Below are 14,931 nucleotides of genomic sequence, written 5' to 3' on the forward strand. Positions count from 1 at the left end.
AAAATGTTTTCTTTCCATCTACATATATTATGGTTTCAAACAGCTAATGAGTTCCTAAGGATGATAGTCAAGCCTCTTGGACCTACGTATTTGGAGCTTGAATGGTTACAGTTTGGCCGTTAGTTGGTCAAGAGGTCTACAAAGACACACTGTATGTGCAAATAAAATGTCAAAACAATGAATAGATATTTAAAAAGAGAAAGAGCACTTCAAAGGAACTGGGAAACCATTAAGTGACCAGGGATTAGCTTGCTATGTAAATGTCAACTCCATCACTGGGAAAGAAAAACCATGGGCCTCTAACCAGAGGCCAAGGTTGACAAAGCCATTAGCATCTTTGAGCTGCAGTAGAGGTTTCCAAAGGGGAGAAGCTCATTTTGCACCTGGACTCCATCCCAGGTGTCAATCATGTCTTTTGGCACCAGTTGTTCTTCATGTCACTTGTGGAATATCTCATTCATTTATTTGCTTAATTAAAGTTTCTTTTCACTGGGATTCTCAAGAGGATAAGCAGGACTACGAGGGGCAGGTGGAGACTCATCAGTGCAGAGGCAGGCATTGGTGGGAAGAGCTTAGCACACCTGCACTGGATGACTGAGGAAAAGGCTTGCTGCCAGGTGATGGAGAACAGGCCACCAGGCTAGTCACACACAGGCCAGCACCCAGTACAGTGATATGATGCAGGGTTTTATGACAAAAACTTCAAAACCGTTTGCTAGCATCTGAGTTCAAAGGCAAGGAGTGAATGAAAGGGTTTGCATTTTTTTATGAAGTATGCATTTTTGCTAACTGTAGTGCACCAATATTTCACTGCATCAAAAATGTTATTTAAATGGCATTTAATGGGATTTTTAGAAAGATTTCACAACTTAAAAATACTGCTCACTTCCAGGAGGGGGAAAATAGCTTTATTTATTCAAATTATATTAGTTTATTTAAAATATATCATAGCTATATTTATAAAAATGTTTTTAATATCAATGAATACATTTTACCAAGTGAACTGAAAGGCAGAAAATTGCCACAAGTTAATATCAGTACACACACACAAAAATATTCCTTAATCAGAGGCTCTGATAAGCAGCTTCAGAGAGCAATCATTACTCTGTAATCATCCCTAGCTGTGTCTTGATTGGACTGTTTGGATCGCTTCATCACTGCGCATCCACAACTCCATACGTTCAATCGTGCGTATCATTCTCCTGTGCAAATGCAGCATGCAGATTCACTTGCACCTGAGTCAGAGGTTGGCTTTCAGCTTCCTACTTTCAATGACTCTCTCCGAGCGCAGCTGATCAATTTCTTCTTGGCAGAAGCCAAATTCTTTCAGCACCTCTTCGGTGTGCTCCCCTACGGAAGAGTCCCTTTTGGTGGAAGGGATGGCTGGGGTTCTGGACAGCTGAGGGGCAGGGCGGGGGCTTGCGTGCTGCTCCTCGTCGGTGATGAACGAGGCCCGTTCCCTGTTGTGGCTGTGGTGGAGGGCCTCCTCAAAAGTCAGCACTGGGGTCACACACGCATCCGTTCCGTCAAAGATCTGGCACCACTCTGCCTTGGTCTTCTTTGCAAACACATCTGCAAATTTCTTCTTCAGTTCCGGCCAATCAGCTATGCTCATCTGGGCGGGGAGTTCATCAGACTTGAGGCCAAGCCCTGAGAGGGAGATGTAACATTATACTACTATGCTTTGAGAGCAGTGACTCTAATTAATGAGGAGTCCACTATGACAACCTATACCAGGGTTTCTCGAGTGAATGGCAAGAAAAAAATTAAACCAGTTTGAAGTTGGAGCCAATAGCTGAGGTGGGGACACAGTAGCAGTGACGCAGCTCAAAACAAGCTTGTCACTGTCAAGAGTTTTTACTAAACATCTCAGGAAACGAAGATTCTTTTCAGTGATCTAGTTTCTGGAAATTGATTTATTTCTTAAGAAGGTTTCCAGAAAGAAATTCCCTCCCAATGCCATTATTTGTCTAGGTGAATTAAAATAACCACACACTTTATATAACATTCAAAAAATACTTTAAAAATAAAAATTTAAAAGACAGAGCTTGTTTCAAGGAAGGGATAAGGCAGGGACTGGCCCCCAAGGTTGTCTTCTGAACTCCTCCCAAGTGTGGAGTTGAACACGCATACATGCACATACAAACGTCATATACACAAGCACATTTTTAAAAAATTAGATACCTTATTTGCTGAAATTGACAGTCTGATACTAAAATTTACACAGAAATCCAAGTAAAGCCCAACAGCCACGATAACACTGAAGAAGAACACACACATCTCGATTTCAAACATACTATAATAAGCAAGACCTAGTGTCATAATGACTGACAAAGCAACAGAATTGACAGGCCAGAGCCCCTCCTACTACAAAAAGAAAAGGCTCTAAGACACAAACCCTTACATGTACTGACATCAAGAAAAATGCAAATGTTGTCCTACACAAGAAGAACTTTTCAATCAACAAGAATTCACAAGAAAGGTAAACTTCCAAGGTATCAAGTGACAATGACATGGTCTGACTGGATCTCATGCACAGAAGTCTTTCTGCACTCGTGTAACTTCCTACACCACAGTACCACAAGAGATGCCCATCAAGGGACAGGGAAACCAACAAACCACTTTCAGGACTATTAAGGCAGATCTGAGCATATGGGGTACGATAAACATCCATCCAGTGTCACATGCAACTGAAGAGCAGGCTTTCCCATTAAACAAGCTGTTAATGTTTCTCACGTCCTGAGTTATTTTATAGAATAGTAAAATTATCTGTCAACTTGAAAGACAGATGAAATGCCTGACAATACGTTGACAGCTACAGTTACATTAACTAGAAAGTTTGGGTGGGGGAGAGATATCATGGAATTCAAAAGGTGTCAAAGTCACAATGAAAGAGCTCACGGTAAAGGGGGACAGGAGAGACAGGGCTGGTTTCTTACCTTTGAGCAGCAGCTTATAGAACTGGGGTTCTATTGCACCAACAGCCATGAACGCCCCGTCTGCAGTCTTGTAGGTTGTGTAGAAAGGCGCCCCACCATCCAGCATGTTTTGTCCCCGAGGCCGTTCCCACAGTCCCATGGGCTGAGTTTTCCATAGGAAAGAGCTTAAGTATGCCGTTCCTTCTACCTTTGAAAAAGCAGGACACTTTATGGATGCAGGTGCTTAAGTAAGTATAAAGGAAGGAGGGGTTAATATTTATGTAACTGCTTATTTTTACAATCCATGACGATTATATCTAACTATACAATTTCTCTGACAGTTATGCAAATTGAGGTAGAGAAAGTTTATGGGAGAATACCATGGGTACACGCTACAATTCACAAAATATCTTAAGACTTAAAGGAACTACATTTGTCTTCCTTTCAAATGCTGACAAAATGCTGATGATTTTTGAAGTTAATTAAAAGTGCATGGATGCCTACTGAATTATGTATTCTCTCTACTTTTGTTTGTGTGTGGGAAGGCAGAGGTCAGACATCAATGTTAGGTGTCTTCCTCGACTGCTTTCTGACAGAGTCTCCTATGGCGCCTGGAACTCACCAACCTAGACTGGCTAGCCAGGAAACCCCAGGGCTCTCCTGTGTCTACCTCCCCAGGGCTGGAATCACAGGCAATGCTGTCTCGCCTGGCTTTTTACCGAGGTGCCGGGAATCTGAACTCAAGCTGTCATGCCTGGGCTTCGAGCACATTACCAACTGAGCCATCTTCTCAGCCCCGCTCTCCAACTTCACACATGTTAAAACATGACTTTGGGGGCTGGAGAGATGGCTCAGTGGATGAGAGTGCCGTCTGCTCTTCCAGAGGTCCTGAGTTCAATTCCCAGCAACCACATGTTGGCTCACAACCATCTATAATGTAATCTGATACCCTCTTCTGCAGATAAAACACTCATATGCAATTATTAAAATAAATAAGTCTTTTTTTAAAAAAAACATGACTTTGACTTTGAATACCTACACATTTGATTTCACTGCCTGTAAGCACATGCATGCCCCACCTCACACACATGAAGCATGCTCAGTGTAAAGGGAACTCATAAACCTAGCTTATGCCAACTTCACCCCAACCCTGTGTCTTTAGATTGAAAAACAAGTATAATCTTGTGGGTGGCAAACATTCACATCTTCTAAGTCCAAACAAATCAGTCTGGGACTGCTACCCTCCCGCCGACCCTGAGTGACCAAATGCATCCCAGTGCCCAGGTGGCCTCATCACAGGGCTCAAACCTGAAGCCAAGAGGCACTGCGCTACCTAATGTAGAAACTTTCCCATGCCTAGAGGTTCTGTTTCTTTGCTGCTGGTTTGGGGTTTGGGGCTTGGGGGGGGGGGCAGTTCTAGAGAGGGGATGCAGGGCCTCGCACAGGCTGGGCAGCTATTCTGCCACTAAACTATGCCCGCAGCCCTATCTGCCTTTAACTTTGAGATAAGATCTAAGTTACTAAGGCTGACATAAATGTGCTCTGTAGCCCAGAGAGACCTTACAGCAGCTACTCCCCTGCCTCAGCTTCCTGAGCAACTATCTGTGCTATCCGGTCCTACAGGCTAAAAGTTTTATAGTGATAATGATGCCAGTGTCCCAGGAAGAGCCTCACCTTGAGGCTACCCTCAAAGACTTCCACCCCAATAGTGAGCTTGAAAATCCGCCACTGCTGGCTGCGAAGCAACTGTAAAGTAGTTTATGGATGTATCCCAATTTTCCCTTTCAGCTTAAAATCTCAGATGCTCCTGAATTCATGGTGCTGGCACGTGTCGTTGTCTAGTACAGTCACAGAAGAGATTAATGACGGGGACATGGAGTCCGGCTACTTATGCTCATGGAACTGACCTGAACACAGGTGGTGCTTTTGTTTAGCATTCTCATATCTGTATAAGGACATAAAACAATTCACATATAGATACACATATGCACATTAGTATGTCAATGCTTTAAGTAAACTTTATGCTTTCCTTTAATGCTTTTTTTTTCCCTGACAAATCAGAGATTTTTTCACATTGGTTACTAAATCTTTTTTTGTTTTGTTTTTTGAGACATGGTTTCTCTATATAGCCTTGGCTGTTCTGGACTCATGCTATAGGCCAGGCTGGCCTCGAACTTACAGAGATCCATCTGCCTCTGCCTCCCAAGAGCTGGGATTAAAGGCGTGCGCCACCACTGCCCAGTGATTACTAAATCTCAACGTCTTCCCCTCCTACTTTTGCATACATTTGACCTTGCTATTAAAATACTATGAAGGAAATTATTGTTCTGTACAGATCTTAATTTGGGCTTGCTCATTCAAAATCCAACAAGTTAGTGCCTACTACAAAAAGGTGCCTGCTTTCTCCTCAGGCCTCACCCCTGACAGCCAGCCAGTGGAGCAAACGGTGGTCAAGCAGGGTTACTGTATCGCCACACTGGTGGTTCTCATGGGAAGTGCAGAATACTGATTAAGTGACTTTCATATTCAGGGCAAAGTATGTGAAAAGTCCTCAGATTCCAGACTGAACCAGCTTTGTAATGAAGCGTTTCCACTGTGCTTCGTCATAAAGGAAACACACTTAGCATCACAGGAGGCCACAGGAAGAGAGAGACCCAGTGTAGCAATTGTCATCCCATCCCGAGGCTCGGCGGTGACTACCCCAGCGCACATTTCTCTTACTCTCTTACCCACGTGCTCTGCAAGCTGCTCAGAAAAGAGCCTATGAGGCAGGGAAAGGGCAGCCTCGACTTCCCACCACTGCCTTCGTGTGGGCCAACAGCCTCCGTGCAACGCACTATACCAAGGCCAGGTGCACGACCTACAAAAAACTGGACCCTTTCCACAGCTATCTTAACCCCACAGTTTTTAGGGGACAGCACTGTGAGAAAACAGGCTCTGTCTCATTTCAGGCCTGACAGGGCCAAAGAGTCTGTTATTAAACAGCAAGAAGCTCCTGGCTTGTCAGAAAAAGATGTCTACCTTGGAAGGCACCATGCAGGAGGATCTCAGAGGGTAAGTGAGCTTTCTGGGGGTGACCCACGCCTTTGCAGGGCTTCCATGGGTGTACCTTGGAGAGGCATGGCCCTCGGGGCTCCGTCTCCAGACTGCTCCCTGCTGCTGCTGCTGCTGTGCCTTCTCATGTTGTCATTGCTGTTGTCCTCATATATCTGTCATGGTGTGATGGGGTGTGGGGAGACCCTCACTGCCTACAGTCTGGTGTGAGTGCTTCCTGGGTGACAACCCACTCTGTTGGGTGAATTCTCTGCAGCTCAACATGAAGATGAACTTTCAAGAAATGATACTGATGAATTAATGATTTTACAGAATTCCTGATAATAATTTTTAGAGAATTCCTGATTTGATTCAAATAAAGTTTAAGACGTTAAGATGTTAAGATGTTAAGATAGTTGATAGAAAGTTTAAAGTCAGAATCAAAAGTCGAGTGTTCTTTGTCCTTGTAGAATGGTAAGGCTGAACACGTTAGGAGAGGAGTACAGTGAGGTTTCATGCATTGGAAGCTCAGAAACTGCAATAGGAAGAAAAATAGGCTTGGGGCAAGTGCTTGATCAAGGAAAACATTTGTCCTAGGTCAGGTCTGAGTCCCTTGAACTTTTGACCTAGGGATGCGGTCACAGGTCTTGGTGTGCACCATGACACGGGAGGTCATGAACAAGGACTGAGGAGTAAGTCTATCACAAGAACAGAGAACACATGATTAGTTAGTTTAACTGTATAAAACTTCAAAAACAAGATGTAAGGTAGATGGCTTATTTCTTGGTAAATATAGATTGTCACCAGCTGGTACAGGAGAAAACTTGCTATAATTGACTTGGCTTGCTCACCCCTTGTTAATCTATGATATAAAGAACTATTGCTTTGAACTTCCAATTAACTTATGGAATGAAAGGTAGATGAATATGTAATAATCCTGCTGTAACTCCCTCTTATGTAACAATTTTAATATGTTTTTATGGTAGATGCTTTTAGAAAAGATGTAACCTGTGGCTATGAGGTAGTTTTTCTTTTTACATAAAGAACTTTGTCTTGGGGGTATAAAAGGGCTAAATAAAAAAATTAAGTAGTTGGAGCCTGCCTTACTTCATCCACTGTATGTGTGTGTGTGTGTGTGTGTGTGTGTGTGTGTGTGTGTGTGTACGGAACCCACTGCCTTGAGTCATCAGCCAAGAATGATTTTCCCTTAAGGTATGAACCTCAAGGAAAGTTTATACTTTAACATACTCTCAGATCTCACTATTGTCTAATAATTAGGTAAAGCTAATTAGGTATATTCTGACGAAAAGAACCACCATCTTCTATGTACATTTAACTATAAATGGTCATTTTCTTGTAGTACGCCACGACTCCTTACAACTCCCAAGGCCACATATTTGTGATTAGTTGGTCCCTTTGGATGGTATACACTGTGCCCACAGGTAACAGTGGAGGAAGCCTATTCAAAGGCCTGCTTTGGGTCAAACAGTGCTATGGTACTGCTTCTGATTCTTTCTAGCTACCTCCTTTAGAAAACTGTTAGTCTCTGGAGCCTTCAGATTTCCCATAGCTAATGGGAATGAGCCTGCCTGCTTTGGGCGGTGTGTCTCACAGAAAGGCAGGCCCGTGGGAGCATGGGAAGTCAGAGTCCTGCACTTAAGTGACACAATGCGACTTTTTGCTGCTACCTCATGCTGAGGCTGTACAAGCGAGGCCAGGAGCCAGGGTTAAATGGTAAAATCCACATTACACCTCCAAAAATACCCTACAGAGACAGACCAAAAGGACAAGGGGAATTATGCCTCATGACAGAATCTCAAGAAACAGAATTGCACAGGGCTGGGCATGATTCACCTGTCAGGAGAAGGAAGCTGCCATCCAAGGCTTCAAGCTGAGGAGGTCCAGTGGCAGGACTCGGCAAGGCTCACCCAGTGACGCAGTCCAATTTCCACTTTCAATGTTTAACCCCTGAGGTGTCCACAGGCCTTTGACCCTCTGGCCATTAGTCTTCTCTGGACACTGTTTAACTTTGGTTTCCATGGCGACGCCCCCTTCTTGCTCTTGGCTCACCCTTCTTCTGCCTGCTCACCCCTACACATTCACATTCAGTCTCCTCCCCAGGGGACCGCAGACCCTCACCTGGCTCCCTGTTTACTCTCAAATGACTGCAAAAATCTGTTACTGGCCCCTACTTAAGTACCACCCTCCCCCCCCCACACACCCTGATACTGAGAAGCTAATGCAAACTTTAAATGAACAAAATTAAATTCTTTTTACTGTAGGAAAAGAGAGTCATAATCATAAACCCTTCCAGAGTCAATGCGGGGCACTGTTAACACACTACACCATGATGAGCTCATGAAAACCCTAACAGTCCCGACACGCCGCCATATCACTCATTTTACAGCGTGGACACAGTTGTAGAGTAACCCCGAAGATGGCAGGCCTAGGAAACTGCAGAGGAAGGAGGAAAGAAGCCACCTGTCAATCTGTGTGCCGCCACCTCCTGCAGTCTCCCTCCTCATCTTCTGTCATTGGGAGCCAGTGCCACCATCCACTAGGTCACACAAGTCAGAAAGCTGGTTCCAACCTTGGTCCTTTCTTCTCCTCATTGCCAAGTCATCAACAACAACACACAATTTTACATCTAGTGTTCCTTTAATCCAGCCCTACTCCAATAGTAACTGCTTTAGTACGTGCCCTCATTGGCTCGGCAAACCCCAGCTAACTGGTCTCTCTGCTTCCTGACTTGACTCCCTCAAATCCTTCTTCCATTTGACCTCCAAAGATCTCTCAGCTTGTGTGTGTGTGTGTGTGTGTGTGTGTGTGTGTGTGTGTGTGTGTGTGTATGTGTTAGCCCTGGGCTGAACTCTTACCAAGACGCTGTGAGACCCCGGATAAGTGTCCACGCTTCATGACAATATACAGTTCTCCCCACTTTAAGTGCACAGTTTAAATTAACCATGGTCTGAAAATATTAACTAGAAAAGCCCGCAAATAAATATCAGCACATATTTTTATAGTGTTCTATTTTGGGTATTGCTGTTTAGTATTTCTGCCTACTCTCTTATTGTGTTGAATTTATACATTTTTGCATGTAGGTACATGGAGGGAAAATACTGTAGTATAAAGTTCAGAATTATCTTTGGTTCCATGCATACAGTGGGAATCTTGAAACACAGCCCTGGCAAAGAGTGGAGAAATAGTGTATTCGTCTAGACTGAATATAGAAATCACGTATAGAAAGGACCCAGCAGAGGAAGGTGAGTGTTCACATACGACAGTGAACACAGAAAACATATGAAAGTGAAGCATCTCCTAGGAAATGCAGCAGGAAGTCTGGGCAGGAAGTCCCGCCCTCCTGAGCATCGCTAAGAACCTGCTCTGCCGGCTGAAGACCACTTCTGATGCTCAGTTTTGAAGGATCAGTACTTGGCAGCTCTATTTTAAACACAAAAGATAACTTGGAGAAAAATGTTGAAATACAACACAGGAACCAGGTGATTTTTTTTTTTTTTTAAGTTTAGAGCACGCTGGGTGAGACAGCTTCACAGATAAGGATGCCTGCTGCCAGGTCTGACAGCCCGAGCTCCCCAGAAGCCACATGGCGAAGGACGACACTGACTCTAACCATGTGTCATCTGACCTCCAGATAGATTCTTACATACTCACACTAAATAAATAAGTAAGTATATAAATAGGGTTTAAAGCACCGACTCCATAGGTACCTTCAATATGGCATTCTAATGCATACAAAAGGGTGAGGCCATTTTAAAGAAAAAGATCTCTTGCCAGACATGATGACACACATCTTTAATCCCTGAGCTCAGGAAGCAGAGGGAGATGGAGTTCTAGGACAGCCTAGGACAGAAAGACCCTGTCTAAACTACAACAACGTAAGTCGTGACTTTGATTCAAATATTAAATCTTATTTACTTCCTGTTTTACTCAGAAAGATTTTAGGCAACCATATATCATACTAAAACACAAATGGCAGGCTGGTCATACCTGCCCGGCCCCTGATTAATACTCACCATGTTCGCATCAATGACCTGCCCTTGGCCAGAACGTGTGCGTTCAAAGAGAGCCAGCACAATGCCCAGTGTGCACATGAGGCCACCACCGCCAAAGTCAGCCAGGAGATTCAATGGTGGGTACGGGTTCTCCCCACTCCTGCCAATCTTCGATAGAACACCTGCACCGGGAATAACAAATTGAATGTCCCTTTTAAACAAACGCGTGGACATCTTAGCGGGACGACTGATTTGTATAGTCACTGACCTAAGTGAAAACAGTGCACAAGCTCTTCCACTATGAAATCATGTTCTCTTGGCCAGTTCCAATAAGTATTTACATCTTCACACTGTAAAATCTGTGTTCGCCAAAGCTGGGAACTAGAAAAACAGCTCAGTGCTGAACAGTGTATGCAGCTCTTGCAGAGGACCCAAGTTCAGCCAGCTTCCAGGACCCACACAGACAGATTCACAACCCCCTGTGACTCCTGCTCCAGGTGACCCAGGACACCCTTTTGGCCTCTAGAGGCACAAGCGCTCACATGCATATACATACACACATACTTATAATGAAAAATAAGAATTCTTCTTAAAATGCTTGTTAATCAATGTAACTGTACTTCCTGACTTTGGAGCCAAAAGTGCTTTAGAAATATTTTTTCCAACATACCTGACAAAGCCAAATAGTTGATGTCATGGCCCGCTACTTTGGAGAAACTTCCCGACTGGCCAAATCCACTCAGCCTGGCATAGATGAGCTTTGGGTTGTCCTGCAGCAGAGTCTCTGGCCCAAGCTCGAGTTTCTCCATGACACCTGTAGAGGAAAGCAATTGTTCTGTGGGTGGCGGGTGTGTGGGGACGTCCTTGTTGCTTTTTAAAGAGCACAAGACGAAGATGGGGCTAAATCTTTCTACAAGGCAAACAAAACTTGCACGCTTGCAAGTACACTAACATTATTTTTTATGATTTTGATGAAAATTGTCAGAATTAAGAGCCATTTGGAGAAACCACCCAACCAAACCGACCTATCCTCATCTTCAAATGGGGCATTTTTGTATTATAATTCTTTTTTTTTTTTTTTTTTTTTGAGACAGGGTTTCTCTGTGTAGCCTTGGCTGTCCTGGACTCTCTTTGTAGACCAGGCTGGCCTCGAACTCACAGCGATCTGCCTGCCTCTGCCTCCCAAGTGCTGGGATTAAAGGCTAATGTTACCATTATCTTCAGATATGCTTGTGAGGACTCCAAGAGTTACATACAGATATGTCTGGGGATCCATGCCCATTCCATTCATTAGCAAACTTACTGGCTTCCTGTTGTCTTCCTGGCAATGTTAGTCAGGAGCAAGAGTGGCTATTTCGGTGGTTGGGGTATTCTGAGCTAATACAGGAGGAAACACCTTTAGACTTGGTTCAGGGTCTGTTGCAAATGCCTATGTACAGCCAGATAGAGGTGCATGTCACCAAGCACGCAAATGCTCAAAAGCAATAATTCTGTCAACCATTTGGTCGTTGTTTGCAAACACATGAAAACAACGTGTTTGCATGGCCCAAAGTAAACGAAGTGATCTTGAAACTGGACCTTGAGAATACCAGCATGGTGTCTGTGTGAATGGATTTAGAGCATAGGGTATGCCACATATCAAAGGATCGGTGGCTATATTCCTGTGACGTTTTACAATCTCTCTCTCTTGCGCTAGATCCTCATACGGTTCAATACTCTCAAATAATTAATAAATGTAGACCTAAAAGAGTACTGGGGTGGGAGTGGGTGAGATCAAGCAAATTAAAAGCCTAAGAAGGAGTCAGAGAGGCTTGGAATAACATTGATCTAGGGGGAGCTGGCTAGGCTCACCGCTGCGGAAAGGCTCCAGCAACACATCCGCGCGTGCGCACAGACGCCGCAACACGGTGGCTCCCCGCGGCCGCTTCAGGTCCAGCACCAGCGAGCGCTTGCCCCGGGCCAGGAGGCTCACGTCCCCCACGGAGCCCGGCCGGTCCACGCGCACCACCTGAGCGCCGAAGTCCGCCAGGACCATCCCGCAGAACGGCCCCGGGGCCAGGCCCGCCAGCTCCACAACCCTGATGCCACGCAACACCATGGCCCGTCCTTGGCGAAAGCAGAGCGACGGGCGCCCCACCTGCCAAATATATCTCCGGGAAGCCCTACACCTCCCTCACGCGCATGCGCGCGCCACTTCCCGAAGGCTGTGCGCTTGCGCACTCCCCGCCCGCCTTAGGCATAGAGTCCGTTTAGATGCTGGACTTTGGTCTAGTATTAAGGTCCTGAATTGCATTCTCGGACTTGAAAACTCCGGATTATGTGAGTACTCTTCGGAAGCTTTCGTCGTGTCACCTAAGTCTCTAACCCCACCCCGTAGGAAGCGATTAAAGATACTTAAGCACTTTACTACGTAGAACAATGTAAGGACGCAAGGACACTTCCTTTGGTAGGCCACGGGGTGTCTCCTTTGCCCGCTCTGAAAACTTAACTACTTTGCATCTAGTAACGGTTGAAAACTCTCCTAGACCCCCTCAGTTTTAAGAAGAAGGGCTGGGGATGTAGCTCAGTTGGTAGAGTGCGTGCCTATCACGCATGAAAGCCAGCGCCACTTAAAACGCCTGTCGTGTGCACGTCTCTAACCCCAGCATTTAGAAGAGTCTGGAAGGAAGTATTCTTTATCCCGGCTTAAATGAGAGAACTTTTAAACCCGATTTGGTTCGTTGGCTGTCAGTTTTACAGACTATTACAATTTCGAGTTAGAAACTCTTTTAACCAGCTACTGAGTTTTAAGATACTTCAGAACAAGAGCTCTGTGCTCTCCCAAAGTGAGCTGCCTCCTGCTGGGGACAGACATCCTCTGCGTGGTCTCTAATGCTCTCTGCTTGTCTGTTGCTGTCTCCCGTGCCTACCCTTACTCCAGCCTAGAGTTTCTCATTCTCTCTGCATCTTTGCGTTTTGGAAAAACTGGAAAGGAAAGAGAACATTACAAGGAATGGTAACGGTGTGGCTGACTTCTGCACTGAGACACGAACTTCCATCAGAGTTGCTTCCTTTCTATTTTTCTGAGAAACCAACGGTACAGATGTGGCTTGAGCTACCATGCATACAGTGTGTGGTGTGTGTGTGTGTGTGTGTGTGTGTGTGTGTGTGTGTGTGTGTGTGTGTGTATTTATTTCAAAGCCAGCCTCGGCTATATGAAACTCTGTTTCAAATCAAGTATAGTAACAAATTTTTAAAAATAGAAGCAAACAAAACCCCCCTAAAGCAATAAAGATTAAATAAGTAAGAAACTTTAAATTTTTAAATCTTACTTCCATTGGTAGGGGTGTTTTGCCTGCATATATGTCTGTGTGCCATCAGCGTGCCTGGTGCCTGCAGAGACCAGAAGAATGTGTTGTATTTATCTGAGGACACAGCAGTCCCCTGAAGGAATTGGAGTTTACCCATGGCTGTAAAGTGCCATGTGAACACTGGAAGTCAAACCAGGATCCTGTGGGGAAACAGCCAGTGTTCTTCTTAACTGCTGATCCATCTCTCCAGTCCCTGCATTCACAAGTGGCTCTCCATAGCGAATGAGAGTACTCTGTTAGGTCACGAAAAGAACATATGTAGAGTATTCATGCTTACAATGCTGTACTTGACCCCAAAACTGCAAGAATAATAGAGCCACAAATATAGACAGAAAAGGACCTGGTCCTTCACCAGCTGTGGCTATTTAACCCTGCTTCACACTGTGCTCTCACTTTTAACCTACAATCCTCTGTTGAGAACTCAGAGGCAGAGAAGGCAAACATTTAAATGGTTGAGCAAAACCGTATCTTACAATGGGTAGATGTTTACCAACTCTAGCCATGACCTTTGGGATTTGCATTCGCACTGGAATATGCATTTCCTTTTATTTTAATTTTGTGTGTGTGTGTGTGTGTGTGCATGCGTGTGTGTGCGTGCGCGCACGTGTATGCATGTGCACACATGGTAATGGAGACTGAGCCTAGAGCCTGGGTGTGCAAGGCAAGCCCTTTTCCACCTGGGTTATATCCCCAGCCCTGTCTTTACTTCTTAGTTTGATTCAGGATCTTGCTGAGTCCCAGACACTATGAAACTTGTGATCCTCCTGCCTCAGCCTCACAAGTAGCTGGAATTACAGACTTACACGGTCAGGGGTGTGGGTTTTTGTTTTGTTTTGTTCTGTTTTTCTTTTGACTTAACTTTTATTTATAATGCACTATTTCAAATGATCCAAATAGCATCTGAGAATGTTCTTAACACATTAGCTCAAACCCTAGAAGGTGTCTGTCTGTGTGTGTGTGTTTATTTCCACATGTGCTTATGAAGTTTTTCTTGACAATGATTTATCTAAAGATTAGGTCAAAGTCTTCCTCAAAGTCACTCTATTCATGGACACTCTTCCTCCTTGAAACACTTAGTAAGTGGCACATGTAGCTATGTGATTTTCTTATGTATGCATGTAATACTTTTCCTGTTGTACTCGTACTTACTTTAACGTATGCAGCCTGAAGCAAAACAACAAAACCGGCACTACCTTCTTCCTTCTTCACAATTCCACAGATAGATTTGTCACTGTAATTCTCGCAGCCTCGCCTTAAGACTCTGTTCCTCTTTCCCTTTTAAACACCGAGCTCTCACGTTTTCACTGAAGAGAGCACTTCATGGTCCCTCCTTGGCATGTCCGAATTGCCAGCATCGCTGCTTTGTGTTTGGGGCGATTGTTGAGCAAAACAGGTCTTACAAGTGCAGCAATCTGATAGGCTAGCCAAGATGGCTACTAAGTGACTAAGAGGCCAGCAGCGTATATAGTGTGGATCTGCAGAGCAAAGGATCGTATCTTGTGGTGAAGGAACAGGGGAGCATGAGACCTCGTTAGTCTACTCAAAATGACATACAACTCATATCTTATGAGTGCCTAAGGTTTTTACACAGTATCTCCAAACCTCAGTTAACTGTGT

At 44.6% G+C, this 14,931-nt stretch overlaps 1 protein-coding gene across 2 annotated transcripts; it reads right to left on the bottom strand.

Annotated features, from left to right (window-relative positions):
• Nucleotides 1-886: 886 nt before the first annotated feature.
• On the bottom strand, nt 887-12,105 carry AMACR (alpha-methylacyl-CoA racemase). 2 transcript variants are annotated; one of them, XM_084782476.1, is made up of 5 exons: nt 11,816-12,105; nt 10,635-10,778; nt 9,982-10,146; nt 2,940-3,122; nt 887-1,650 (listed from the first exon to the last, which is right to left on the bottom strand). In XM_084782476.1, the coding sequence occupies exons 1-5, from the start codon at nt 12,060-12,062 to the stop codon at nt 1,241-1,243; spliced, it is 1,149 nt and encodes a 382-aa protein (XP_084638602.1). In that variant the 5' UTR covers nt 12,063-12,105; the 3' UTR covers nt 887-1,240. The 2 variants fall into 2 exon arrangements, with proteins under 2 accessions (XP_084638602.1, XP_084638601.1); XM_084782475.1 differs by having other exon boundaries at nt 2,940-3,126; nt 9,986-10,146; nt 11,816-12,104.
• Nucleotides 12,106-14,931: the final 2,826 nt, after the last annotated feature.

The sequence above is a fragment of the Acomys minous genome, assembly GCF_964271855.1.
Source record: "Acomys minous genome assembly, chromosome: 5".
Lineage (NCBI taxonomy): Eukaryota > Metazoa > Chordata > Mammalia > Rodentia > Muridae > Acomys > Acomys minous.

Bases quoted from the DNA above. Each gene is read 5' to 3' on its own strand.
- AMACR (XM_084782476.1), bottom strand. From the start codon at position 12,062: ATGGTGTTGCGTGGCATCAGGGTTGTGGAGCTGGCGGGCCTGGCCCCG. The intron at 10,779-11,815 runs GTGAGCCTAGCC...TTTCCTCTACAG, and splicing joins GCTGGAGCCTTTCCGCAGCG to GTGTCATGGAGAAACTCGAG. The intron at 3,123-9,981 runs GTATTAATCAGG...TTTCAAAGGTAG, and splicing joins CATTGATGCGAACATGGTGA to AAGGAACGGCATACTTAAGC.